At 39.8% G+C, this 27,061-nt stretch overlaps 1 protein-coding gene across 6 annotated transcripts in view; it reads right to left on the bottom strand.

Annotated features, from left to right (window-relative positions):
• TPK1 (thiamin pyrophosphokinase 1) overlaps nucleotides 1–27,061 on the bottom strand; it is a 296,764-nt gene that overhangs the window by 6,540 nt on the left and 263,163 nt on the right. The window contains exon 8 of one of the 6 annotated variants that reach the window (XM_015619882.2): nucleotides 26,983–27,037. The exons of the other annotated variants lie outside the window; for them this stretch is intronic. Coding sequence (XP_015475368.1) covers nucleotides 26,983–27,037 — 55 coding nt within the window. The remainder of the gene's footprint in view (nucleotides 1–26,982; nucleotides 27,038–27,061) is intronic. 6 annotated transcript variants of the gene reach the window in all.

Genomic DNA, 27,061 nt, shown 5'->3' with positions numbered 1-27,061 from the left:
TACCAACAAGATGTGCTTCTGAGTTTGTTAAAATCACTTCAGTGTTGTAATTAAAGGGGCCTGGAAAGTTAGACAAGGAAACTCTACATACTGTTTTTAGTAGTGCCTTTCTGGTCTAAATGTGATAAAGTTCTAACAGGACTGATCTAGAAAAAACATAAAATATTTCAGGGAAATAGCTGTCTGGAAGATTGTTTTACTAAGCTAAAGGCAAAGCCAGGCTACAAAGTAATTTTAGGAATTGAGTTTAGCCAGTAAGAAGTAGGGTGTTTACTTAATTTTTGATGCTTTCCACTAAGTTTGTATAATGTTTCTCAAACTACTTACAGCTCTAAGGTGCTGTACAGGTGACAGGTACTATTAATAATATTGTTAGAGCACTGAAGAAACAGCTGCAGAAATAAAATGTAGCTTCAGTTTGACAGTCACTGCTGTAAAGATTTTGCATATAAGCTAGACAAAATAACTTGTTGCTATTTTGGTCTGTCTCTACTTCACATTGTGAGATAAAGAACTCTATTCTCATGAGAAAAAGGGCAAGAGTAATACTGAGATGCATCAGCTAATGAATTGTCTCACTGCTAACTTGTCCATAAGACACTTCATAGCACACATCATCCCATTGCACTGTCAGGTATCTTTAGAGGCATTAGTTAGTCACACAAAGCTGAGGATGGCAATCTGTGCAACACTGAAATCTGAGATTAGCTAAAAACAATGGTGTTCTGTCACAGCATTTAGGTCTGAAGCTCTGGTTTGACATGACAGCAAAGAACCTAAAAATATTTGCTATTTTGAAAGCTGCTACACTGTCAAGTTGATATGATGCATGTAGCAGTGAAATCCACTGAATTTGCTAGAGAAAGGTATCCAAATGATCCTAGCAATTGACCACAGACAGTGCTGCAGAAAGGACTGAAATTCCCCTTACATTCCTCATGACTGGGCTGTTGGAGAAAGAGAAGAGAGATGGGAAGAGGAAGGAGAGGGATTTTTTTCGTCACCCAAATCTCAGGGCTAGGTGACTGCATCCATATACTTAGGCTTCAAACAACATAGCACCAGAAAGTGTTTCAACACAACCAGATCCAGGACTGACCAAGATCAATAATTCACCTCTAGCTACAGTAATTTTCCAGCACTTAATAAAAATTTTTAGAAAAACCTCTCTCACAAACCCCTATATATCCTTCAACAGTTTTCAAAGTGTGATATTAGTTAACCAGAACACAATGTTAATTATCTTTCTCTTCTATTCTTTGGATTCCTGATAAATCCTGCCACATTTAGATTATTATATTTGCAAGAGGAACCAGTAAAAGAGGATTTTAAAACATATTAATAATACAAGTTTTTCAGCTTCTGTATGCGTACTATTGTTCCCATCATTTGCAAAAATGTGCAGACACAATGATTATTTCTGCATCAATCAAACTGGGCCTGTAGGTGAAATATTGGTATATGGATAGTTGCTCAGTAAATACCTACACATGTTGGGTGAAATGGGGATCTCATTCAATTTCTCCATAGATGAGAACAGCAGCAATGCCATAAATATTCCACAACAGTCTTGGCCAACTGCTTATATCACCTACGACTGTGTAGGAAGAGTCCCTAACAGCAAGTCTCCCAAGAACTTAGCATTTCTCAGCTTTCTGTGATGGGGATATGATTTTCCTAAGGGAGTTGATCTAAAGCCAGTTCCTAGCCAGCCCTGAAAAACAAATTTAAGCAGACTGTCTTCTTATTGCTACTGCCAGCACTAGCTCAGTACCATATCCAGAGTCCTGTTCTGCTGCACACATTGATCCATCACTGGGCTTCAGTGCCAAAATGAAATTAAATATGATTTGACAAAGTTCTGTAAAATCTCAGTCCTTTACTCCAACATGCTAAGTTACAATGGCAAAGATCAAAGTAGACCTTTTGAACTCTGGGAGGGTGTATTGGATTTTCATGGCCAGGTTTTGGTAGGGGAGGCTACAGGGGTGACTTCTTTGTGAGAAGCTGCTGGAAACTTCTTCCATGTCTGACAGGGCCAACACCAGCCAGCTCTGGAACAGATCCACTGCTGGCCAAGGCTGAGCTAACCAGAAATTATGGTTAAACCTCTGTAACAACAGATTTAAGACAGGTAAAAAAAAGTCGTTGCACAGATATAATTGCAGTCAGAAAGGAATGAGAGTGTGTGAAAGGAACAACTTCAAAGACACCAAGGTCAGTGAAGAAGGAGAGGGAGGAGGTACTGCAGGTGCCATAGCTGAGATTCCCCTGCAGGCTGTGGCGCAGGCCATGGTAAGGCAGTTGTGCCCCTGCAGGGATCTCTGTATATCCTGGAGGTCCATGGAAATACAGAGATCCATCTGCAGCCTGTGGATGAGTCCCATGCTGGAGCCAGTAGACAATCAAAACAGGCTGTGAACCTGGGGTAAGCTCAGGCTGGAACAGGTTCCTGGTAGGGATCTGTGGCCCCATGGAAAGGGGAGCACATGCTGGACCAGGTGTCCTGGTAGGACCTGTGACTCTGTGGGAGACCACAGAGTGGACTCCTTCGAGAAGTGCACCCTGCAGACAGGGACCCAGGCTAGAGCAGTTTGTGAAGAACTATAGCCTGTGGGATGGACTCTCAGGGAAGTTCATGGAGGACTGTCTCTGTGGGAAGGACCCCATGCTGCAGCAGGAGGACTCCTCTGCCTCAGCAGTGGCAGAAACAACGTGTGATAAACCAACCATAACCAGCATTCCCTGTCTCCCTGCGCTGCTGGGGGGGATGAGGTAGAGCCCGAGGATGAGGGAGGGGAATGGAGGAACGTAGTTTTTGAGATTTATTTTATTTCTCAGGATCTTTCTCAGAATTCAGATTCTTGCTCTGAATTTTTTAGTAATAAACTAAATTAATATTCCCAGGTTCGGTCTGTTTTGCCCATGATGATAATCAGTGAGTGTTATCTCCTGTTCCTTATCTCATCTGATGAACCTTTCACTACATTTTCTCTCCCCTGTCCAGTTTTGGATTGGAGTAATAGAGAGGCTTTAGTGTGCACCTGACATCTATTCAGGGTCAACCCACCACAGGGGTGTCCAACATGTTGCATATTTAAACCCTTCCCCTGCCAAGTCCAGCCCCCACCAGAACTGACCTAGTCCACAGCTGCTCCATTCAGACTCCTGGGTGGCCCCACACTCTCTTGACCACCAAGAGTGACGTGCTCTAAGACCCCAATCAAGCTGCCAGACCAGAGAAACTATTGAACTGTGCCAGAATGGTGGATCTGGTGCTCGAAGAGCTCCTCTGACCACAAGGAAACAAACAGCTGCTTCACCTCTGAGCAATGGTTAAGGTGCAAAAAAAAATAAAATATGTGCCCTCCCACACTGAATCCCAGGACAGCTGTTTGCATTATGGCTTGCTCAGGGCAAGGGCATCGCCAGGCTTGAAAGCAAGCTGCAGCCCCTCTGAGCTGCTAGCACAAATAACAAACTTCAATCAAATTAAATCCCTGACAAACAATTTTATTATGCAAGCTTTAACAGCGAATGGCACCATTTCCTAACAGAGTTTTATGTAAATATGGTATTACATTTACACAAAAAAATGAAGAGAACAAACTGGAATATTCATCCTTATGTACAAAAGGCACCGTTAATAAAGCAGCTGTGCTTTTGTCTAAAACATTTCTCTGGAAGGGGTTAATTATTATTTAAAAAACCCACACTGATCTTCCTGACAGCTCACAAGGTACATGCTCATCTACTTGCTCTTGCTGACAGTTGATCTATTCTAGGCACACATAACTAACTAATAAAGACTATTATACTTCTGATAGAAAAGTAATTCCATTTATCTTTACCTCTCCTAGCAGCCCTGCTTCCTTTCAGTGCTGGGGTGGAATGCTGTATGAAGTTTCTAAAATGTGGTTATTTTCACCTCTACTATTGCTGTGCATTGCTTAGAATTTTAGATTTCTCTGCTTTCTGGAGAAAAACCAATTAGACACAGACAGCATTACTCTGAGGATGAAGTGAAAGCAATTATTTCTTTTACAAAATGTCCCCCTAAATCTGCATGTGAACAGCTAAGCTTTTTGATTTATAATTTTATTACTCTGTCTTTCTGTTAAGAAATAGTTAATATGATTACTAACAACCTATGTACCTCTAATGTCTATACAATTTCAATTACAAAGCCCTTATTGCTGCTTATTAATTCTATTCTATTTATCTTCAAACTTGCATCTTAAGCTTACAACATTTGTTGTAAAAACATTCATGGAACTGTGGCTCCTCCAAACTTGCTCACTGGAGTCCAGCACCGTGTTGCAACCCTTGAGACAGAACATGAGATTCAACAGGAGACTGCAAGCTATACTGTTTGTAGTTCAGAGGCACTCAATTGGATTAGATGGCTCTCCATGTCCTCCAAAAAATAAAGGACTGCTTTTGAAGCAGTACTGCCCATTGCATCTTTCAATCTCCCTTCTTTCCAAGCTTTAAAGTCAGCTTTTCAGGAAAAAAAAATCCAACACAAATGCAGCTTATGACAAAGCACAGCCTATTTTAGCTAGTATTACCCAGTTTCACTTCACCCAGCATTAGAGCCCTTTTCTTCAGGAAGGCCATGGGAGGGGTATCTGCCATATATGAATCAGTAAGTCATTGCATATGGCTCATTGAATGTCCCTAGCTATTTGTTTTTACAGTGTTTTTCTGGGGGATGCAAAGTTAAGATTGCATCCTGATGCAATTGATGCTGCTGAATACAAACAGCTCCTATATAATGTTTGTCCCAAAATGAAAAAAGAGATTTGTCATTAGAGGCAAGTCCTAAGTCTCATTGACTGTCAAAAACTTCATTCAAGTGGAAAACTCACTACTGAGAATCTGTTAGCTGGCTGTGCACTCTCAAAAAAATCTGATTGATCTCCAGTAATGATTTCCAATATGAGCAGTGCTCTTCATATTAGTGTGCTTCCTCCTCCTGACCTGAAAAGCCTTTTTAGCCCTGCCCCCCACACTCCCCTCTGCAAACTGGCTCAGCTACTCATCCCTTACATTCAGAAACATGCCATGCACTTCCAGGCCCCCTGCAAGGCATCAGTGGCTCAGGGGATCTTTTCTCTGGCTGCTTCTTCTCTAGGGAGGGGTGCTTCAGCAGGGCTGTAGCCAGCTTTCTGCCTGGGCTGAGAGGAAGGAAAGGCTTCTGCATTAATCACACAGCGCCGTGTCAGGAGCTGCCCAGGCCAGGTGGTGTAAGCCCTTGGACCTAAAACGCCGAGGCCGAATGCGCCGCTAAATTAATGTAGTGCTACATGGTGCAGTCAAAGACATTAAAGTTTTAAGAGTGCAATTGATTATATGTAGCTCAACTTTCAAACACACTGGTCAAGATGGATTGCAACAGTCATGCCATGGCACAGTGATGCATGTCAGCAGGCTCTCAGTTTTACTGTACAGAGGACTTGACATTGGCTTTTAACTTACCCATAAACTACCCTAACACACTGCAAGAAGTGGGAAGGAAAAGGAACTACAAATCCAACAGTCACATGTAAAATAAAAGACTACACCAACTACACTACAGCTTGTCTGCTGCCAACAGCACTTGGTGTTAAAAGAACATGATGGCTGCAATTGCCAAGAAAGGAAATATGTCCTCAAACAGCCTATTTTTTTTGGCTTATGGAGCTTTCATAAGGTAAATCTGTCTTTACCCTAGAATGTTCCTTATCTTACTTGAAATTACTGTCATCTTCAAACATTTGTAATTCCTCACTAATTATTAGTGTCTGGGGAGTACTGTAGGAGAAACATTCCTATCAACAGCTAGAAAAGCTACCTTTCTGAATTACATTTTGAACTCAAAATCGAAGTGGTGAGACACTGGAAAAGGTGGTCTAGAGAAGTTGTGGATGTCCCATCCCTGGAAATATTTAAGGACAGGTTGGATGGGGTTTTGAGCAACTTGGTCTAGTGGGAAGTGTCCCTGTCCACAGCAGCGGGGTTGAAATTAGATGAACTTTAATGTCTCTTCCAAACCAAACTGTTCTATAATTCTATGAAATAAGATTGCATTATATCTGACATGGCTTTTCCCATCCTGGCCATTTGTTGTACTCAGTATTTTCCACACCTTTTTTTTAAAAAATTTTTTAAATGTTTTTGTTTTGTTCTGTAGTCACTTCACAAAAATTATGATACCTAGCAGGATTTCACTGACATAAACTATTTCACTGATTATTTAAAATCACTAGATGTGAAATACTTTTTTATTTTGCAGATGTGGAAAATTTTGCTGAAAGCAAAATTATGTCAGAGGAAAAACAAACTTTAAATTACTATTACAAACTTCTGTTAGTTCTAGAAACAATGCTAGCAGTTTCAATTCCTCTTAAACTGACATCTTCCTTAAAAGTATTGAAAAGGATAGAAAAATAGCACTTCTTTCTGTACTATTCTAAACATCCTACAACACCCAAAATCCACTCCATCCCTGATGTCTATGGGACTACAAAATATACAGGAAAAATAGTGACATATCTGAAGATTAATCCTCAGATATTTCAACCAGAGTAATCACTTTATAAATTTCAAGAAGTCTCAAAGTGAGACCTACAGCTCTATTCCACCTCTTGGAAGATATGAATATAGGCCTATATTCTTCTTAATATCACAATTTTAGAAGGATATTGTTACTATCACTACAAGACATCCAGTGACAAGGAAGAAGTTGGTGTAACCCTGAGGTAACCCTCAGAACCTAGAGATGTCTGAACCCAACATGAAGCTTGGTGATCTCTGAACAGATACATCTACTTTGAACTTAAGGCCACCTATCAAAAGCTGTGTTTGCTCCAAAAAGGGCAGCACTGCTTTTCTAGAAACAGGCAGGCTTGTTTCAAGACCATCAAAAGAATATCACATGTGTGCCCACTACAAGGCAGCATTCATGAGACCAAGGGAAGCACTTCACTGTGAAGCCCAAAATCAGGAAGAAAGTCTGATAAGAGCTTAGAGCTTAATGGAGGGTGGGTTTAGGAAACACAAAGTTAGACACCAACATTTCCAGGAAGAACTGGAGAACCTCGCAAGTTCTGTACAGTACAGATCTTGATGAGCCTTGCAGCACTGAAGTCAGGACACAGCAAGAGCTTTGTCATGTCAAGTGCAAGAGTGGAACCTGGATGATACAGATTTTGAAGGGCTCATTTATAGGTACTTAAGCATAAAAGAGACCAATAAAGTATCATGTTTAAAAGCTGTGAGCAAAAATGTAGTTATACAACTCCTAGTATCATTGGCAGCCAGGGAGATAAATCTCTGCTGCTCTGAAAGGGTGTCCATAAATAGCCACAGCATTCTCCAGTAAAGCACAGGACCTCTAAGGATGGCCAAAATACTGCAGGAAGCTCTTACTCAATTATACCTGAAGTCACTCAGCCATGAAGGATGCCTTACACAAGTCTCACATAAAAACTATACTGGAAATGAACTGAGAGGTTTGAAAATAATGTTTCAGAATAGAGAAATCCCTCAAATCTATCGTTTTGGGAGAGGGAAGGAAAACTACCAAGGATTTAACAGTAGAAAAAAACATGCCTTGGAAAGTTTGCCTTGCTGTAGCTGTCTAAACTCACTAAGTGCAGCTTGCTCCTAACCTCTGCTGCTCACAGGTAGACACTCTTGTTAAGAAGTTTTTCTCCCTCTCTTGAATCACGGACTTCAGAAGTCAGGGGTTGCTGAACGCAACATTGTAATTTGTAGAACACAGAATGGACAATATCATTGACGCAGTGTAATGAGCCATTTCCCCCCTCCCTACTGTGATTAATGGTGTGGACAGGAGGTCTGCTGGCGGAGCTCACACACGTTTCTGGCCCTGGAGCCATGGCCTATATAGAGCTCCGTGCTTGCATGCGAGATTGGCAGGCAGAGGCAGCTCTGGGAGCCTTTGTTATTGTCCAGTTTACTCTTTCCTGAGCTCCTCCAGCTTTCACAATCTGTATAGCCTCTGGGAAGGCAGCTTTAGAATTGGCTTACTTGATGGAAAAAGCTGTTCTTCTTGATGCATATGATGCAAAGTAATGTGACAATGATTGACAGCTAGGGGAGAAGAGAAGAGGAAATTGAGTTAAGTTTGGTATTGTGCGAAGGAGCAGAAGGGAGGAGAAAAAAAAAGAATTCCTCATTACTACAGGACATGTACAGTGGGGGAGATAACAGTTGCTGGGTTTTACAGTAATAATCATTATTAAAGTCAGTTAAGTTGACAAAAGTTTATGACGATATAAATAGCACCCCAGTGATTTCTGGATGTTTTTCTTCAAAACTTCATCTTCCCCCAAACAGAAAATAATTAGTAAGTGTAGGAGGCTGGCAGAATACTCCCCCTTGACATATGTGAACAGGCCATGTAATGTGAATATAAACCCCAGGGCCTAGTCCTATCTGCACTTTCACCGATACACTGTGTTCCTCATATATACATTTAAGGTGAGTCAGAGAGCTGGCAGCTTCTCATTTCCTTCTCCTGTACACTGTGGAGTCAGTTGTAATTTTTAGTGAATGATGCAATTACATTGCAATGTACCTGGCAAAAGTGCACTGACGCTTTAGCGCTTTTTGAGTTTGGGTCTGAAAACAGAAGAAAAGGCTGTAATTGATTCCATCAGCAGTTTTGTTTTTTGTTTGTTTTTTCTTTTTTTGTATTGAAACAAAAGTTAGAACCCAGAGAAACTTCCTTTCACTAGAAAAATGAACACAAAATATGGAGTCTCTCACATTTTTGCATTAGGAGATGGTACATGCCTAAGAGATGTCCCACCTTAGTTTATATCTTAGCTTATCTTCAGCAGACTGTTAGGTTCTCGACCCCTGGCATGGAAAACTGAAATCTTGGGGCAAAATAAAAAGGGAGGGGTAGAAATTATAACAACTTGAAGACACTTGTGGCAACACTCAAGATAACAATATATATCAAAGAGGAAAGGGCTTACTTGAACAAATCCCAACTGGCATCTTATTCTGAGTAAAAAAAACCTTTTCCAGAGGTCCCGAAGGCATGCTAGAAATCACTACTCATTGTTGCTGTTTTGGAAAGTTTTACAAGTGTCTCATAAGAATATGCCATGCTTGCATTCAGCCTAAGGGAACTCCCATCATTAGTAAACAGGGTGTGCTGTAGTTCTCCTCCTGCTGCATATATGCAAGCAGCTCAATACAACAAAGTTGTAGGAGATAAGGTTAGGAAATTACATGCACAGTAGTTGTCTGTCTGTCAATACAGAAATCTCTTCTTCCAGAACAAAAACAAATGGTTTGGGTGTTTTTGTGTTTAAATCACAATCTTCTACAGTTACTAATATCAGACCACATGCCACAGCACACTCAATTTGATGTAGCATTAATATCAGTATTTTAACAAGTTCTGTGGGCAATCATAATGCTCTAAACCAGCAAAACACCTCCCCCAAACCTTCTAATTGCTAAGGGGACTAATTTCAAACTAATTTAATCTACCCCTCTGAAAATCCTGGAACTCAAACCTCTGTAATCCAGGGTCATCTCTGCAAAAGATCTGCAAGTCAAGATGGGTCATGACAGGTCAAACACTGAATATATTTCCTGCTTTGAAAACACCTGGTAGGTCTCTCTATCATTCCTTAGGGATATGAGATTCAAATAGTACAAATCTTCAGGCCAGTTGAGTACATTCACTACCGTGTTCAGGGACAACTGCCACTGTATGACACGTGCACACATCTTTAGGGTAAATTCATATCTAATTTGGACCTTATCTACTCAGTCTACTTTGTGGTTCATTTCTGCAGGCTACAATTCAGAGAGGAATTAAATCATGTTTTAACCCAAGTCCACGGCACACTGTTATCATAGAAACCTCAGTACTCAGCCTGTGCTGTACTGAATTAGTCCAAAGAACTTCCCTTAAAACTTGTGACCATATAACACGAGGGAAAAAAGACAGAGAAATTTGCAACCTCTCACAATTACATATGAACCCAGCAGTGTCTTTAATTCTTTATATAAAAAGCTTTACATTTTGGCATGCACAGAGAACTCCAATACCAAAACACCTTTTGTGTTCAAAAGGTTCAAAAACTACTCAGTCTTGACACTGTATGAGCTCCTTCACTTTTGTTCCAATTTTGCTATGAAGGAAGGAAGTTTCTTTAACTTGTCACATTAAACCAAAATTGGGTTGATCTGACCCTAGTGACAATGAGCTCCTTCTAGGAACACATGAAAGTCCCTTGCTACTTTTCAAGAAACAGCAAAAGCAAGAGTTCTCTTTTCTCCAATTTCTCAAATACCCCTTTTCTACCCATCCACTGCTAAAATGAGAGGTGTATGCTTAGAAATTCATCCTCTGAAGTGTTCAAGACATTCTGATGGCTGAAATTTATCAACATAAATTACTGTACTTCACAGCAACGCTCCTGTCGGAAGAAAACACCATGTGCCCTAAATTGTCTGCTGCCCTCTCCAATAATCAGCCTACTTTTTAAGATCTACAGATTTGCTGATAAAGGACACCTCAGTGCATACAGCGACAAAAAGAAATTGAGTTTCATACACACCACTGGAAATGTCCACACACTGCTCTATTAATCTTTAGATTGGGGTCATTTTTCTCTTGAGATGTGGTAATAGATTACTTCAAGAGAAAATGGGGAAGAGCACCCAGACAGGGGCCTACTGAATACTAAGCAAGTTTGCCTCCTTCCATCTCGGTCTAATCCTAAAATATATCAAATGGCCAAAGCTGCTGTTTACTCTGTACCAACCAACACTGATGCAGAAGGAGCACACAGTGTTGTCAGCCTGCCCCTTCATCTCCTCAAGCACCCTCTGCTGTAAGACCCGGCACTGCTCCACTTCTCTCCCTGATCACAACATGTTTTGCTGGTTCCAGCATTATCACTCACCTGCCCACGAGCTCCTGAAATCCCATACCCAACCTGCTTCGCAGTTCCTTTTTTTATTTTCCCTGGGAATCAAAACCTACTGTCTTCTGGAAAAGCACTCTGACATCCTCTCTTTTCTTCTGTGGAGATTCAGTCTCTAAATTACAGCATATAGAAAAGGCTCTCTCTACCTCATTCCTCAATCCCTCTGGATGAATCTCTGCGTGGTACTAGACCTTAAGCCCCATATTTAATATTCTTTTGTTTCAGGACATTTAAAACTTCATGAGGAAAAACACACATGAAAGTGCCTGGGAGCAAATTATCCAAGGAAGTAGCTTCATATTCTTCAGCACCTTTGCCAGTCTTGATTTTTATAGTATTCTTCCCATGTGTGAAAATTGTGATTACCAGCAGCATGGGAAATGCCCACCACTGTGTTTAGAAGCACACTTCTCCATCCACAAAACAGAAATCAGAGGAGTGTCCTTTGTGCAAATCACAGAACAGTGTGAGTTGGAAGGGCACCAGATGGATCAATCAAGTCCAGCTCTTAACTGAATGGCCCATATGGGGATTGAGCCCATGACCTTGGCATTAATTGCATCCTGCTTGCACCAAATGACCAAGAGCAAGAGTGTTGTGCCTTTGCTCCTGAGGGTACATTCCCATATCCTTGGAGGATTCCTGCTGGATTCCTTCTCTCACTGTTTCATTCTGCAGCCAAGGAGATGGTCCACCAGGGTGGGAGAAAAACACATTAGGCTTCATCACTCCTACTCAGCTGAACTGCCTGTGGGGCTGTGGCTTAAGTCATAAACTAAAGCCATGCCAAGCTGCTGTGTGGAATGCTGGCATCCAACCTGCCTCCCGAAATGGCTCAGGAACACCTGCACAGGGAAGGACAATTCAGCCGTTTGGTGACACCACTGCTTGGCATCTCTGCAGTTCCCCTGGTATGTCTGCACCTCCAAGGAGCGTCAAAATGAAGCTCTTCTGATGTACTTCTGTCTGCTCATGGTAACCTCAAAATGCTTCCTCTGTAACACAGAATGCACCGGACATGCGGAGATTGAAGGGCTCTGTTTGGATTTTCATTGCAGCTTCCTCCTTCTAAGAAATCAGGGTAAGATTGTCTATTATTGCCCACACAAGTTTCCCAGGACACATACAGCTTTTAAATGATGACAATATCTTGAAAGTTTTAAGCTCTACATTAACAATTAGGAAAATCTATGAAAAGGGTGGACACACTGAATTTTTTGGAGCAATGCAGACTTGACTTAATTGAGAGAGAAAAAAGATATTTCTGTGAGGAGCAAGTTGAAGTATTACCAGGTAGGCCCATATTTAATGGGACTGTAAAAAACCAACCATTTCTAATATATTCTCTAATGGTCCTTCTCTATTTCAGTCTTGAACCCCTAAATGTCACTTGTCCTGTGGGAGACTGTTACAGACCTCACTGATTAATGACATTGCTTCACACAGCCAGCAAGCCCCCAACATCACAAGACAGAGCTTTAGAAGGGGAGACACTCTCACTGTACTTTATCACAGGCAATGCAAACTTCTGCCTCTCCACACTCTGGGAACATCATCCCAATTCACCCAAGTCAGTGAGAATGACTTCCTCACTCTTGTTCTTCTTGCTTCTTAGATGCTACACACCTTATTTTGTATAACCTTCTCCCTTCTTTTCATGGCTTGTGACAGTCTCATAAGTTCATGGGGGAAAAGAACTTTGTTCTTGGGAGAAGCTGCACAAATGAATAATACGAAAAATAAAAATAATATGAAAATGTGAAAAACAAAGTCCATACTGTAAGCACCTTGCAAAAATAGACATTGAGAAAGAGCCAACACATATTGGTCCTACCTGGATGCTGAACCAAAGGCAAAGCAGTTTTTGGCTGGCAGCAGGAGTGTTGAGTGTCTGCACACAACCCTTTGAGCATCAACTTTGAGAGTTTTTTTACACTAAGTAGGTCATAATTTTGGTTCCCAAGTCACTGTGCAGAGAGAAAGGAAAAAACACTGGGGCATCCAGTGACATTATGGGGAATAGGTTGAAGGCAAAATGACAGCACTTATTTCTTCATTAAAGCAAAGCATCTGCCACTTTGTTAATATTCCAGTATGCCCTGCTCCCAGAGAACTGTGAAGGCAGCAATGATTAAAGGCAGCTCCGACTGGGGAAAATGCACGTTACCCTGACCTCAAAAGTGTAATTCAAAATTTATGCTGCTGAATGGCCTAGACTCTAATCCAAGGAACCATCTGTGTAGACCTAGGTACAGTACATGCACAGTCTCAGGAGAGGCACCCTAGACTTACTGTCAGCGTGACAGGGAACAAAAGATGATGGGCCACTGTCAGCCCCTCCTGCCTACAAAAATAATTTCAAGTGAAGCTTATGACCCAGGAGGTAAAAAGTTACTGAACCTGGTCCTCAGAGAGGCCACTGCCCTGACCCATCAGCTGTAATTGCTCAAAGAAGCCACCACGGGCTGCTCAGGGCGGTTTGGCTGTAAATAGGCAGCTGTGAACACAGGAGACTACAGTGGCTTCCTGCCAAAAATCTGCATTTTAATAACTTTGTAATTGCATATTTTTGCAATCTGTTGACTCTGACTTATTTTAAGAACATCCAAAGAGTAAAACAGTATCACCACCAGATTTTCTGGTACTTTAAATTTCACAATGAAGTTTGCATCAACTCAGTAATTACTGTGAATAATTCATAATAAAGGTTATAATGATGTGACACATTCTAGTGAATCCCTGAAATTTAGGATGTTGAAGTGATAAAAACAAAATAAAAATTAAATTCAATAGTAAATATTAGAAGAAAAATAATTAAATTCCATAATTAAAAAAACAGATTGCAAATCCAGCCTGGGTGATGGTGTTGCTATCAAGCTCATGTAATTTCATTAGAAGTGATTTGCTTTAAAGATGAAGAATAATTTTAGCAAAAATGGCTGTGATCCTGCAAATGCCAGCATCCACAGGCAAAATCATGCACGTGAATAGTCAAATGCACAATGGGCTCACTTGTGTGAAACTCTTTGCAAGACTAGGGCTCCAATCACAGTTTGCACAACAAAACACTTGAAAAACTTCCCCATCTTAATTAAAATAATGTGGAATTAAATACACTTTTACTTGGTTGTGCTTTCAGATTTCTATGGACAATATATTGCAAATGGGATATGGAAGAGGTTTCAAATTATCCAAGTCCTTTTGCTTAAAGAAACAGAGTCAAGTATGTTTTGGGTTACCTTAGCTCACTGTACCCTTTCCATTCAATATTCTGAAACTGTGATTCCTACAGCAGACTTCCAGGGAAGGCCACAAGACGGCTAGATGCAGTGTTTCTTTCATGTACTTACAAGGTTTGAGAAATCTTGAAAATCTAGTTTCACTTGAAATTGAACTTTTTACATCTTCCCTCTATACAGATACACTGACTAATCATTCCAAGTCAACCAACTACTTGAACTCTACTATTTAAATGGAATAATAACAGAAGTTCAGTTTTGTGTTTGTAATGCCTTTCTTAAGTCAGAACTTTAACAATGGAAAGGCTTGCTGTTCCATTTAATGAGTGGAAGAATGAAAGCTCAGTTCTCTTACCCCTCTTTCCAATTTTTCCAAGGCAGCAGGCTCATCAAATTAAAATTAAATCTGTAGCTTCCAAGACTAGAAGCTATCTAAGGAACCACCTCTAATAAAGTAGATATGCAGTTATAACTCAGAGTATACATATCCAAAGGTTGATCATTCTGAATGGGCGTTGACTGGCTCCTTTTCTTCCCTAATGCTAAAAAGCAGTGACAAAAGCCCCCAGTGGGCAGGTGAATTTGCCCCAGTATACACTGGGAAGGACAGTGAAAGGCTGCCAGAGCTCTGATTGAAGGTTTAGATACACCAGCTCATCCCAAAAGGTGCTGGGCATTTTGTTGTCATCTTTCCCTCTGCCTCTGACTTGTCATTCCTTGTCATTATAGCTTATTTCCTCAGTAAAGGTGTGTTTGCTAGCAAGACAAGGAAAGTGCTGGGTGACAGATCCTGGTGACAGATTTGCCACATATAATGATATACAGATGTGATTTTCTTTCTGATTTGCAAAAGGAAATGTAGTGTTTTTAACCAATTCTGAAGAATGTAAAAAATGCAAGGATTTTTATTTTTATGCTGAATATTTAGCAATACTTTTCTTGAAAGCTTGTTGCAATTATTTTTCTGTTTTCTCATTAATTCTCTTCAATAGTCACTACATGTACCTCAACCCTCCAGTCTGAAACAGTATCGTGTGGCCCCAATAAATACACCAGTTTTGCAAATATTTAAAATATATATATCATTGAATACAGCAGAATAACATAATACGGATAATAAGAATAACATAATAAGAATAACATTATAATAAGGAAAAGCATAAGATCCTAGAAGAATGGCAACCATCGTAGATGAGAGATTTATGATATATGTGGAGTGCAAACCCCCCACCTTCCTAATGCCATGACTTTTCTAGTGGCAAGGGAAACACAGCAGTTGTTTCATCCCCTTGTCAGCTCCAAGAAGCAACCTGAAGAGCTTTATTCACTTAGAAATGTAAAATAATACACAGTGAAAGACCACACTTGAAACATTCTCCATCACTCATCCACTATGAAACCTTCATTGCCAGGCAGGAATCGTAATACTTTCTAGCACGGGCTTCCAGTGGCTGCTTCAAGGCTCAGCAATGCCATAGGAGAAAAGTAACACTTAATTTTACTTCTTTATTGGTGGGTGGGAGGGATGGGAATGTAACAAATGACCCCTGACATAAGGCATTTCATGGAGAATTGACCAGTGGGGATTAATGGCCCTTGGCTGAATCTGGGCTATAATATTTTTCAGCCAGCCATTAATTTTCAGGAAATGTTCTACTCTTCAGCCATTATTACTTAAATAAAAACATATATTGTATATATGGTCAAATCAAATTGTGGCTAGAATTTTGTCAAGCCCAGATAAGGGTGTAAATTTACTGCGTTATTAAGGCTTTTCCTTTTATTTTCAGATAACTGTAGTTTGGTAGTGAGAATGACTGTTATACATGCTCAGGGAAAACACCCTTGGTTTGTCCTTGTGTAAAGCGATCATGGGATTAGAAGCTGGGATAACTAATTAAAAAAAAAATCACCATCAATTACCTCACTTTTTCTGTTATGATCATGAAGAAAAACAGTGTACATATACTCACAGATGTTCACTGTAATTACACTCAATGATATGTATATTTATCACACAAAAATATATACAGTACATCAAACACATGGAAGGTGGCGTGGCATTTTTGCAGCGAATTTGGGCTGAATATATTAATTATGCACACGTAAGTGGTAATTGCATAGTGCAGATCATCCTAAAGAAAGGCTAATAAAACTTTCCTATCGCACATATACTCCCTGGTTGTTGCTGCACGCTGCAGGAGCACCAATTTGTGGAAAGGAATTTAGCAAAATTTTATGGAAGCTATTGCTTGCAAGACTGAGTCTGTACTTCAGCTGTCATCAGTGAGGCCATACAGTGATTTGAGAAGGAAAAAGACTGTCGCCAACAAAATTTTAGAAGCCTTTATAAATAACTGAAAATAGGTTTTCTATACAAGTGCCTTGACTTGAAAATGCCATGGTAAGGTCTGGACCCATGACAGCTTTATAGTCCAGTATAGTTAGTATTAATGTATTATTTTACCAGTAGAGAGAAGGAATTTATAAGCATACAAAGCATCTCTGTAGGGCCAAGGATGATCCACAGATACCTGACTTTAAAATCCCGAATGCTTTTTATGTATACAGAAGTGATGTTCTCGTCTGGAGATGTTTATCCTTTGTGAGATGCTCTGGTTTCCTTCCAGAAAGCCCAGCACAGTGTGCCTCAGGCTGAATCCTTAGGGGTGGCCTCACCGAGGATACAATAGAGTGTGGACTGATTTTGAGATGACAAAGCTAAGAAAGGAGCGGTGAAGCTTCAGTCACCCTGCAGCAAAGGGGGATTAATGCCATTCCCTGCCTTTGAGGAGCAGCAGGGCTGGACACCAAGCCCCATGATGTCCCTCAGCACCTGAGACTGACAGGAGCTCTGCAGGGATGCCAGTCACCCCAACACCCCTGATGGGAGATACTGGGCTCTGCACTATTTTTACAATGCCACTTGCAGAAAATGAAGGATATTCCAAATCCACACCATGGAAGGACAAACACCAATCTTATTTATGCTGAAATGTGCATTACTTCATGTCAGTTTGTGGGCATGCAGTCTCTGGCCCTGCCCCTCTCCTCCCTGTATCAGTGCTGAGCTCCCTGGCACCCTCAACATGGTGCCCTTGAGGTGCTCTGACCATTCCTCTTCCCTTTCACACCCAGCCTTTGGTTTTCCCCTTGTCTCCTGTGAAGGCTGGCAAGCTCCTGCTCCGTCCAGTTACCACACTCAGTCACCTCATACTTCCTTCCCCACATCAAGAAGCACTTTGTCTTTTAGCAAAATAACAACGTGAATCTTCCAAGCTACTCAGCACCTGCAGTTTGTCAGGTGAGAAGGATGTCTGCCCAAAGCATGTGCAGACAGGGCTGTTCAGGAAGAGTTTCAGCTTTCCAAATCATTTGCTCTTCCTAATGTCTTCCACAGAGGTCTGCCTCATGCACTGTTAGTTCTGTGGATTGCAGAAAGACTTCCAAGAGGCGTGATATTAAATACCCTAAAAGATGACAAAACCAGGACCAGTGTAAAGTGAGCTTTATACTAATACACAATCAGTGAAATAATGACTTACTGCATCCATACTTCATGGGCACATTTGAAACAAAGGAAAATTAAGCTTGCATGTTCTGATTCACCTTGGCCTTCTTCAGTCTTCTACTTAAGGTAGTCACTGATATGCAAACCAATTTTATCAAGTCTCAAGAGATTATTCTGGCTGATACTAATGACTGAGCTAAAAATATCAGGTTTGATCTGGCTCTGATGATGAAGAGCTGCATATTCAGCTCTAATTTTGTATTTCCTGGCATTAACTGCCCATTTTCTGTGAGCACATACAGCTGACAAAAAAAAGTGCTTTGTAAGGACACAGCTCTGGACAAAATTTACTCTCAAATCCTACCCATGTGCACTCTGGGAGTCCAATGCACCACAATCGAGAAGATGGCCAAGAACTTCTTTCCTTTTTCACTCTTTGTGCTGAAATGAAACTTTTTTACCCTACCACGCTAACCCATAATAGAATCAAAAAGAAAATATCAATTTCTGCCATAAAAGCAATGAGCAAGTGCAGCAAACATTTTATGTTGTAATTTCTGTAATCAATAGTGTAAAAGTTGGTGAAAAATGCACCACCACCTTAAAACGCACTGAAACCTGTAATGAAGTTTAATAGTAATCATAATGTTTAATTCACCAAATGGATGGAGCATAAGAGATCATCCACTGTGAAAAATACAATTCAAACATTCTTAGAGCCCTAGAATAATAAAAAAAAAAAATAGAGAATAGAAGTACATTTATATGCCAAAGATTGAAATTGTTTTCTGAGTAGAGAAAGGGCAGGAAGACATCATGAGGTGGTATTGCCATGTTCCCTAGGTGTACAAACTACTTAAAAAACAATTAGGTAAAAAGATTCATACTTTGCTTTTTTTCTCCACAAACCAGTATGTCTTATCAGCATTACAAAGAAAGGTATCACCTAGGAGACAGAGCAAACAGCAATGTTGTTTAAATTAGTATGCCTTTAAAATTTTCTAAAGGAAACTGTTTTCCTTAGCTGTGACCCTTGGCTAATGCAAATCACTTGTTTCTATTGCTTCATTCTCCTTGCTTTATTTTCCTATGTTATCCAATATATTCAATTCTTTTGTAAGACTGAGAGCCTTTAGAGGCAGGTATTGTGCATATGCTATATGTTCATAGAATGCTTCTTTAAGCCTTGTTTATAGCTTCTCAACAAGCTTCAAAGCCTTGTTTACAGCCACAGCAATGACTGAAAAATGAAATTTCATCAGCTCAGAAATACAACCCATGAGATACACAGATAGGTACCCAAGTAGGTAGTTTGATTTTATAAGTAAGAATCCAATACTTCCAAAAACTTTAGTAGATTTTTTAGTAATTTGTGCTACACCTACACAAACTAAGGATGGATTAAGGGGTGATATTTCCAAGACTTTTGGATATTTTTATCTGTAATGGTTGTTAAACATGGTTAGCAGAGAGAATTGGTTAAATATTTCTGAAAAATCAGGACACTTAGTACAAGGCTTAATTTTGGCTTGTAAACATTTTAGTCACAGTGGCACAGAAAATGCATAGTTAGGGGAAAAATACCTAATACCTTTTTCAGTTTAAAACCACTGTATTATTATTCTCCATATCAGCCAAAACTACTCCAACTTCCTTATGCACATGAAAAATAACATCAGACACTGAGAAGCAATTACCAGTGCCTGTGTAATTAGTCCTTTATGCTTGTAATTAATGTGTTTTAACAACAAAACAAACCTGAAATTATTAAGTATTTTGTTACACTTTCTTTTTGTACAAAGAAAACCCACCAGGCAGCCAAAGAAGAGCTATATCAATGTTTCTTTTCATAGTTTTCAAAGCTTTTTGGTCTAGCTTACAAAATAAAGATGGAAAAGAATTGCTCATAATGCTTTGAATGGTATGATGATGTTGCCAGCTTGAAATTATTAACTACTTGTTAATACAATGCTGAAATGATTTTTCCCATGTTAGATCTCACATACATGGATTTTGCAAGCACACGTACAAGATATGAAAGTATGTCACAAAATAAACCAAAAGCACCATTAACAGTATCATCTAGTCACATTCAGCTGATGCTGATGAGAATTATTTGCCTCCTTTTTTACTTGTACAGTAAGATATGTTCTTAAACACTTGCACAAGGGCTGTTTTTTCTCCCATTTCCTGCCTCTTTGATAACGAGGTGTTTTATTCAGACCCTTGAATTATGATTCTGTAAGTGGTTTTGCCTGTGGAATATTCTGGACCTGACTTTGTACTGTGTTTATTTCAGCAGTGATGAGAGGTTTTTGTCCAACATAGCTCAAGTTGTGGTGATACTTGTGGTGATTCAGCCCTGGTGTGTGAAATGCTTTGAAATCTCACAAGGTGAGGAACAGCACAAGCTTCTTTGATCTTGGTATTCAGGCCTTTTGTTCACCCCTGACTGAACAGGCACTGTGGGTGAGGATTTTGATTGGGAAAGAGAAATTTTGGGCCAAAACCCTACAGTGAGGTGTGGCCTCCAGAAAGGTTAACAAGTTCTTCAAAACAGCAAAGATAGATTGCTGCTTGCCAGTAGCACTGTGATCCACTTAGCTGAGGCATACAAAAAAAACCAAATTTTGCTCCTTCTGCTTTCTGATGCCTTTCATCACTCTTTATGTAGGAAAGTAAATAGCTGATGCTAGCCTAGCACCTGGTCAATCATTGCCCTGTTCATAAATCAGAATAAAGGAAACATCACTTTCTCCACAGTGTAATCAGGACACAAGTTCCTGGTGTATGGTACTTTCAGCTGTCAGCTTTCCATATTTATCTTGTCTTTTGGAAATCAATTCCATGCAATGAGAACATGGAGAGGTGGAAATGAAGAAGAGAAATTTGCACAGTATCACTCCTCAAGTTTACTTATCTTGTAAATCCATAAGGCACCTCTCATGCTCATGTAATGAGCATGTTATAAAAAAAAAGAGGAAGAAACCACCTCTGCAAAGTAAAATCAACAACAAATCTAACACTTTCCCCCTAGTAAATGCTAGATATCTCTCCCTCTTAAATATTTTAAGGCAATATATTTATGAGAGCATAAGTCATTGATTATGCTTCCAGTATTAAAGACAAAGTTTTCCTTAAAACTCAAGCTATACTGGAAAAGAAACAACAAAAAAGTTATTTATGAAAGTTATGAGTTATTTAGGAACCAGAGGGTTTCTAACATGGAATCAGACCTGTATAAATAAAGCCATTGTATTACTGAGTATTAACTCAGTTGCAACTTTGGCTGACATATTGTTGTTAGAGCAATCTATTTTCAGAGATGGCTTGCATCAGTCATGACAGGCTATTTACTTCCAAATGCAGAAACTTATGGTTCAGCTTCCTTTTATGTGGCCCAAAGAAGATTTTGAGATAAGCAAAGGAAGGACCTCAGGACTTCAACTGGTGTCAACAGACAAAAATGTGTATATATTTTATAAAACTCTGAAAAACTCTTTAATACATTTTAGCTTTTACTTGCATCATGTTCTAGCACCCCGCAAACAAGCACATTGCAAATGCATTCAAATAATGAAACTTCCTCTAATAGTCCCAAGAGTAAATATTCATAAACATTTTTTTAGACATCTAATTTGATGTCTAAATAAAAATAATTCCAGAATCACAGAGAATAACCCCAGCACTACCTTGCACCACGTAGGAACTGCCTAACTTTAAGCCTCTAAATCATAACTAAACTGGAGGTAAAAGTGATTAAAAACAGGTAGTCGAGATGCCCTAAAAGGGGTTTCTGGAGGATACTTCTAGGCTACTGATGATTCACTGCTCATGACCTTCTTGCAGATCATGGATCATGAACATATGGAAATGGAAGACCCAAAACCAGCAACACAAAGAGGTGTAAATAATTGCAGCATTCATCTTAAAAGTGAAATAATTCTCTTCATAACCTTTAAACAGACCCGAAACCTGTGTTCCCAAGAAGGATAGGCCAGTAGTGAAGAGAGAGACATTTTCTTCTCTATTGCAGCTCACATTTCTCAGCTCAAGAGATTTCAGCTTGGTGTCATCCAGAGGGGCAAATTTCTAGGGGAGGCAGACCACTAAATATCTTATGGTAAGAAATAGCAGCTGATATTTGCTCTTGCCACCTCACCTGCAGATGCTGTGGGGCGGAAAAACGAAGAGACAGCCAAAACATAAGTGAAGTTTAAATGAGACTGGTGTGAATCATGGCTGCAATAACCAGCTCACCTGGGGCATGTCTCCTATGTGTAGGCAGGAGCTCAATCAAAGCAGTCTGGTATAAATGATGTGATTTTTAGAGAGAATGACTTAAGCTAACTCAACCTGGTATGTGAACATTTTGTGTTGATCAAAACCTGAAAAAAAATCAATACAAAATGAAAATTCAACTGGTCAGACTTTGAGTAGTGGCAGACTCTGACATTTAGACCTGAGCACTGCAGGCAGACATCTCTTTTCAGGTACAAGCCTGTCTCCAAATCAGATGCTCATTTCACCTGCTTGGCACAGCAGGCTTTTAAATTGACTGTCCCTTACTTCCTCTGGACACAAAAATAAATCAGGTTAGCTCAGCCCAGCGACTGAAACTGCTAAAGCTAGCCCGGCTTGCAGCAGATCAGGAACTGTTCAGGTGTCCTGCTCTGACAGCAGACTGATGGGGCAGCAAGTCCCGTGGAGGAGGATGAGGGACTAGTGAAACACCTCTCCCATTAGGTTGCATCAGGTCCACAGGGGCCACAGCCTCAGGGGAAAGTGCAAGGATCTACATTAAGGGCCTTCTGTGTTAATCCAGCATGATGGGACAACCTCAAGATTTCTCCTTCCTTGTTTGCATTTGAAGCCTGGGTAAAACTGACCAGCCTTAATTCCCATGCACACAGTCCAGGTAAATGCCTAAAGCCCGCAGACAACCTTCAGTGAAAAGCTCTCCTTTTCCAACAAAACACAGAAGTACATAAGCAAGAAGCTCCAAATCAGCAGGCTGCTCCAAATCCTTATGATAGGTGAGTAATAGAGAGACCCTGAGCTACATATGTGTGCCACTTAACTAATCCTGGTATGTAGGGTACTAACTATGCACAGAAGGTTTTCACACAAGTCCTTGATGACAAAATGCTTAGCATATTTCCTGCAATAAAGGGTCTTTCAATACTCTTCATGTTCACCTCAGACTACTTGAGTTGCTCTTATGCTTCCCACATTCTTTTCTCTCCTACCCTCAATCTATAGCTCATGAAGCTTTGGCTCTGCTTGTGTTAATGGACTCCATTTTTGGCCATCTTCTCACCTGCCAGGCAGAACTGAGCTACATCTTGGGGAGAATTGTACAAATACAAACAAAGTGAACAAAAATTAAATAGCTTTCCTTTGTTTGTAAACGCTTACACAGGCTGCTACAACAGGTATTATATTAAAACCTAAAATAAATAAATGTAAGCTGTTCCTAGCATAGTAAATATGACATTACTTTCCATGTAACCTGAGGACTGAAAAGAGAAGAAAAACACCCCAAACAAAAAAGGTGATAGAACAGAAGAGTCACTACACCTTGGTAAAAGTGAAGTTACTTACACTAAAACCTAAAGCAGTATTTGTACCCTTTGTCTTGGGTGATTCAACAGGCAGTAATTTTTTGTTCATTAGCTGCTCATATCACCGTAAGCTGGTGATGTACTCAGAAATGGCTGGGGACTAGACAAATTTTTCTCCCAAGAAATCAATTTGGCTCCTTCAAGAAAACGTGATTAATGCTTTCTTGGGATGCTGCTTGCACCGGAAGGGCAGCTGTGTCTTTAGACATTATTAATATAGAGTGCACTCCTGCTATAAAACTCTCTCAGGTAAAGCCAGCTATGACAGAATTACCGACCTGTCAAACTTCACCAATTTGCTTTCTAACACTGAGAACATCCAAACCATGTGAGTGGTTACCAAAGCTGCTGTTTCTCACTACTCCTGCCTGGCAAGGCCACCTGCCCACTGATAGGCATGGGGAGGTGGTTCTTGTGCATATGTGCATAAAGGTGTGGAAACCTGGATAACATGTGAAGAACCACCATCAATTAGGTGGTGAACACACTCTTACATGAGACACTTAATCTGCTCCAGGATGAGGGAGATACTTTTGTTCTCCTCTACAAGGTGGGAAATAAGAATTACTGCATGTATCATACAAATTTAATGCTTTGGAAATGGGTATTTGAATAGTTTTCTCTTTTTTTTTTATTTTTTTATTTTTATATTTCTACAGGTCTCCTCTCATGGAAAGCCTACCTGATGGCATGATGAAAGTGCACATTTAAACTTTTTTACTCACCAAGACATATACCTACACTATACTTAGAAATGTTAGGATCAGAATGTGCATTTTTATGTATGCAAATATCCACTTATGTATAAGTGATCCTAGAACGAAACATCAGCCTTTTTTTGTGTGTGTGTTAAAACAGAAAACTCTGAAAAATACAGACCTCACAGCTTTTCCCCATGAGAAAATACATTGTAGATGCCTATGGAAAAGTTTCTTACTACTACTACAAAATAAGACAATTTATTCTCAAGATGTCAACTGAGCAATAAAGCACAAGTAACCATAAAGTATTCAGAAACTTTTCTGCAGTTTGCTGTATTTCTTTATCCAAGATATTTTTATGTGTGTGCAAATGAGCAAATACATTATCTGACTTGTCATTAGCTTATCTAAATCTTGACATGAAGTATAAATTGTTAATGATGTGCAACTGAGAAATGTCAAAAGTATACAGCAGGGCCAAAAGTCAGCACAAAAAGGTAAATAGCAAAACTTTCCATGGCATCTTCTTTCCTACTGTAAAAATGTATAGTAATACCAGTTAAGCAATCTTCACACTGCACTAATCAGGTGAAAAAGTAGAAAAATCGTTCTTTGACAACAATACTTAGGGGAAAAAAAATAAAATTCCTAAAATGAATCCTGGAATAGTCAGTCCTAATTCTTCTTTCATGACAGAAACCTTCAGATTACCATGTATTTAGCAGTACAGTTGATCACTAAGCAGGATAATTGCACTCTAGTGCCAGCCTTGATTTTACACTGCATTTGGATATGCTGATTCTTTTAAACAGGGTTTTCTTGCTTTTGTTATTTATTTATCTTTTTAGTTAACTGCATGAGGAAGGGTGTAATTCATAAGCATTGTTACATATTTATACACCAAGATTTGAAGAACAGTTGCTATAGGCCTGGAGCTGACAGGGATTACACATCTAATGAGAGAGTAAGAAAACTGTACTCTGCAATACCAAGGTATATCCCAGGGAAGAAGGAGGGAGAGTGGGAGGGATGCTTCCTAGCCTCTTTCTTGTAACCCATTCAGATGTCACAAGCTCTGGGATAAATAGGAAGATGTTGGTTTCCACTTTGTCTCGATGTATAGAACAGGAGAATGCCGTTCTTCCCCTCTAGAGAAGGGAAGGGTCATCATACATCCCCCTGTGTCAGGCATGCAGGGATATACAGTCAGCACAGATGCTCCTGAGGTGTTGCAGTTTAAACACTGCCTCTTCCTCAAGGGTGCATAAAATCAATGTCAAGCTCATCCTGGCTTCTAGTGGTTACAACATAAACCCAAAGATATCCTACTGAGGTGAAGCGAGCCATTCATGATTTATATCAGCTAAAGCAAAGCAAAGCAAAATACAGTAACCTCTGTAGCCCACAGCTCATGTACTCCTTGTAAATATGTGTGACTCTGTAAGCTTATCCAACCTCCTTGTCTGAGGAAATATTTACTTTGTGAACTGCATGTTTCAAAGTCACTTTTCACATCCAGCAATGTTCATACTGAAGTCTGTACATTAGCAAGTCTTGACTCACCTGTCTCCTATCTGCAGCATATGGCCAGCAAAGCTGCCCTGCTTCCTTAAGACTTTTAGGGTTTGCATCAGTTTTATTGCTCAGTGCACTCTGACTGAGGTTTAACATACTGTAGAAGCTCATGCAGAACATCAGCTACTTTTAAACTGAGAAAGATGTATTTCACACAAACAGTTTTCATTCAGTTTGCAGGAATGGAACTGTTTGTAGAGTGCATAGGTATCCCATGATATTATGTGTTGTGTCCTCAGCTATGGGCCATTGTTATTACAACTGAAAAAGTTGTTCAGTAATACTTCTTGAAAAAAAATGCCTCTTTTATTTGTTCAAGGCTTCCTAGAGTACTCTGGTACTCACAGGAGAAATAGGAAAGCAAATGTACAAAGAACAGGGCTGAAGAGCCAGACTAGGTGGCATCAAGCCATCATAAGAATATGTGGAATATGAAAACAGTAGCAGAAATAGAGACTTTGGCACTTCAAAGTTTGATGTCCTGGAGGCTAAATTAAATCAGAACCAAACTTCTGTGTTAAGGGAAAACAACAAGAAATTTGTCCAGAATGTTGTATTTGGAAAACTGGCTGATTCAGCAAGTTAGGGTCTGTCAAATGATTGCTACACATAACATCATTAATTAACCTCCAGATATTAAACTTCCTTTTTGTATTTACTGCCATTCAAATGGAGACATACAGAGTGCATTTTTTCTACTTCCTCCAAGGAAGTGGACATGCTCAAGAAATTAGATTTAGTCAAAGGACAGGTTTAGGGAACAACATTACATTTTAATTTAGGACTAGAATCTTGAAGTTTTAAGGAAAGATTTGTCAAACAGGCATGTAAGAACAGGAAATTTCCAAGATATCATGTAATTAAAAGAGAAAAAAATTTACATGTTGAAGAATACAGTGACATCTACAAATCCTGACCAGAAAACAGGATCATCATATTATCTAAGTAAAGTAAGGATTCTTTTTGGCCCAAGAAACCTCAGAAAGTTGAAACTATAACTATGGAAAATGACTAACCCTAAAATTTCCAAGGCTCCTGAGGACCTTGAGGATGTGCCAAAGCATGGAATACAACAGGAGTCATGTATGTTCCTGTCATCCCTTTAAAAATATCCCCAAAAGACTCCAGTTAATAGCAGTGGGTCTTTCCAAAACGTGATTGAGAAAAGGTTGGTCTCAGGAGGAAGAGGAGCTGACACTATCAGTAGTATTGGTAGTTCAGAAATAGAAAAACTTGATATTATCCAGGATATGATGCCTAATAACAGCTTTTGTTCTTTAAATAATAAAGTTGCTAGAGAGACTGAGTGTCAGGGAAGGGGGAAAAATTACTCCCTTTAAAGTAACTTTGAGGACCGTTCCTCACCTCCCTAATGCAGTGGAGCCGGGCACCAAATGGCATTCATTATTTTCCAGCAAAGCTGAAAATGAGAAAAGTGTAACAG

Source organism: Parus major, chromosome 2, assembly GCF_001522545.3.
Source record: "Parus major isolate Abel chromosome 2, Parus_major1.1, whole genome shotgun sequence".
Taxonomy (NCBI): domain Eukaryota; kingdom Metazoa; phylum Chordata; class Aves; order Passeriformes; family Paridae; genus Parus; species Parus major.
This window is presented reverse-complemented; position numbering and strand designations above follow the sequence as displayed.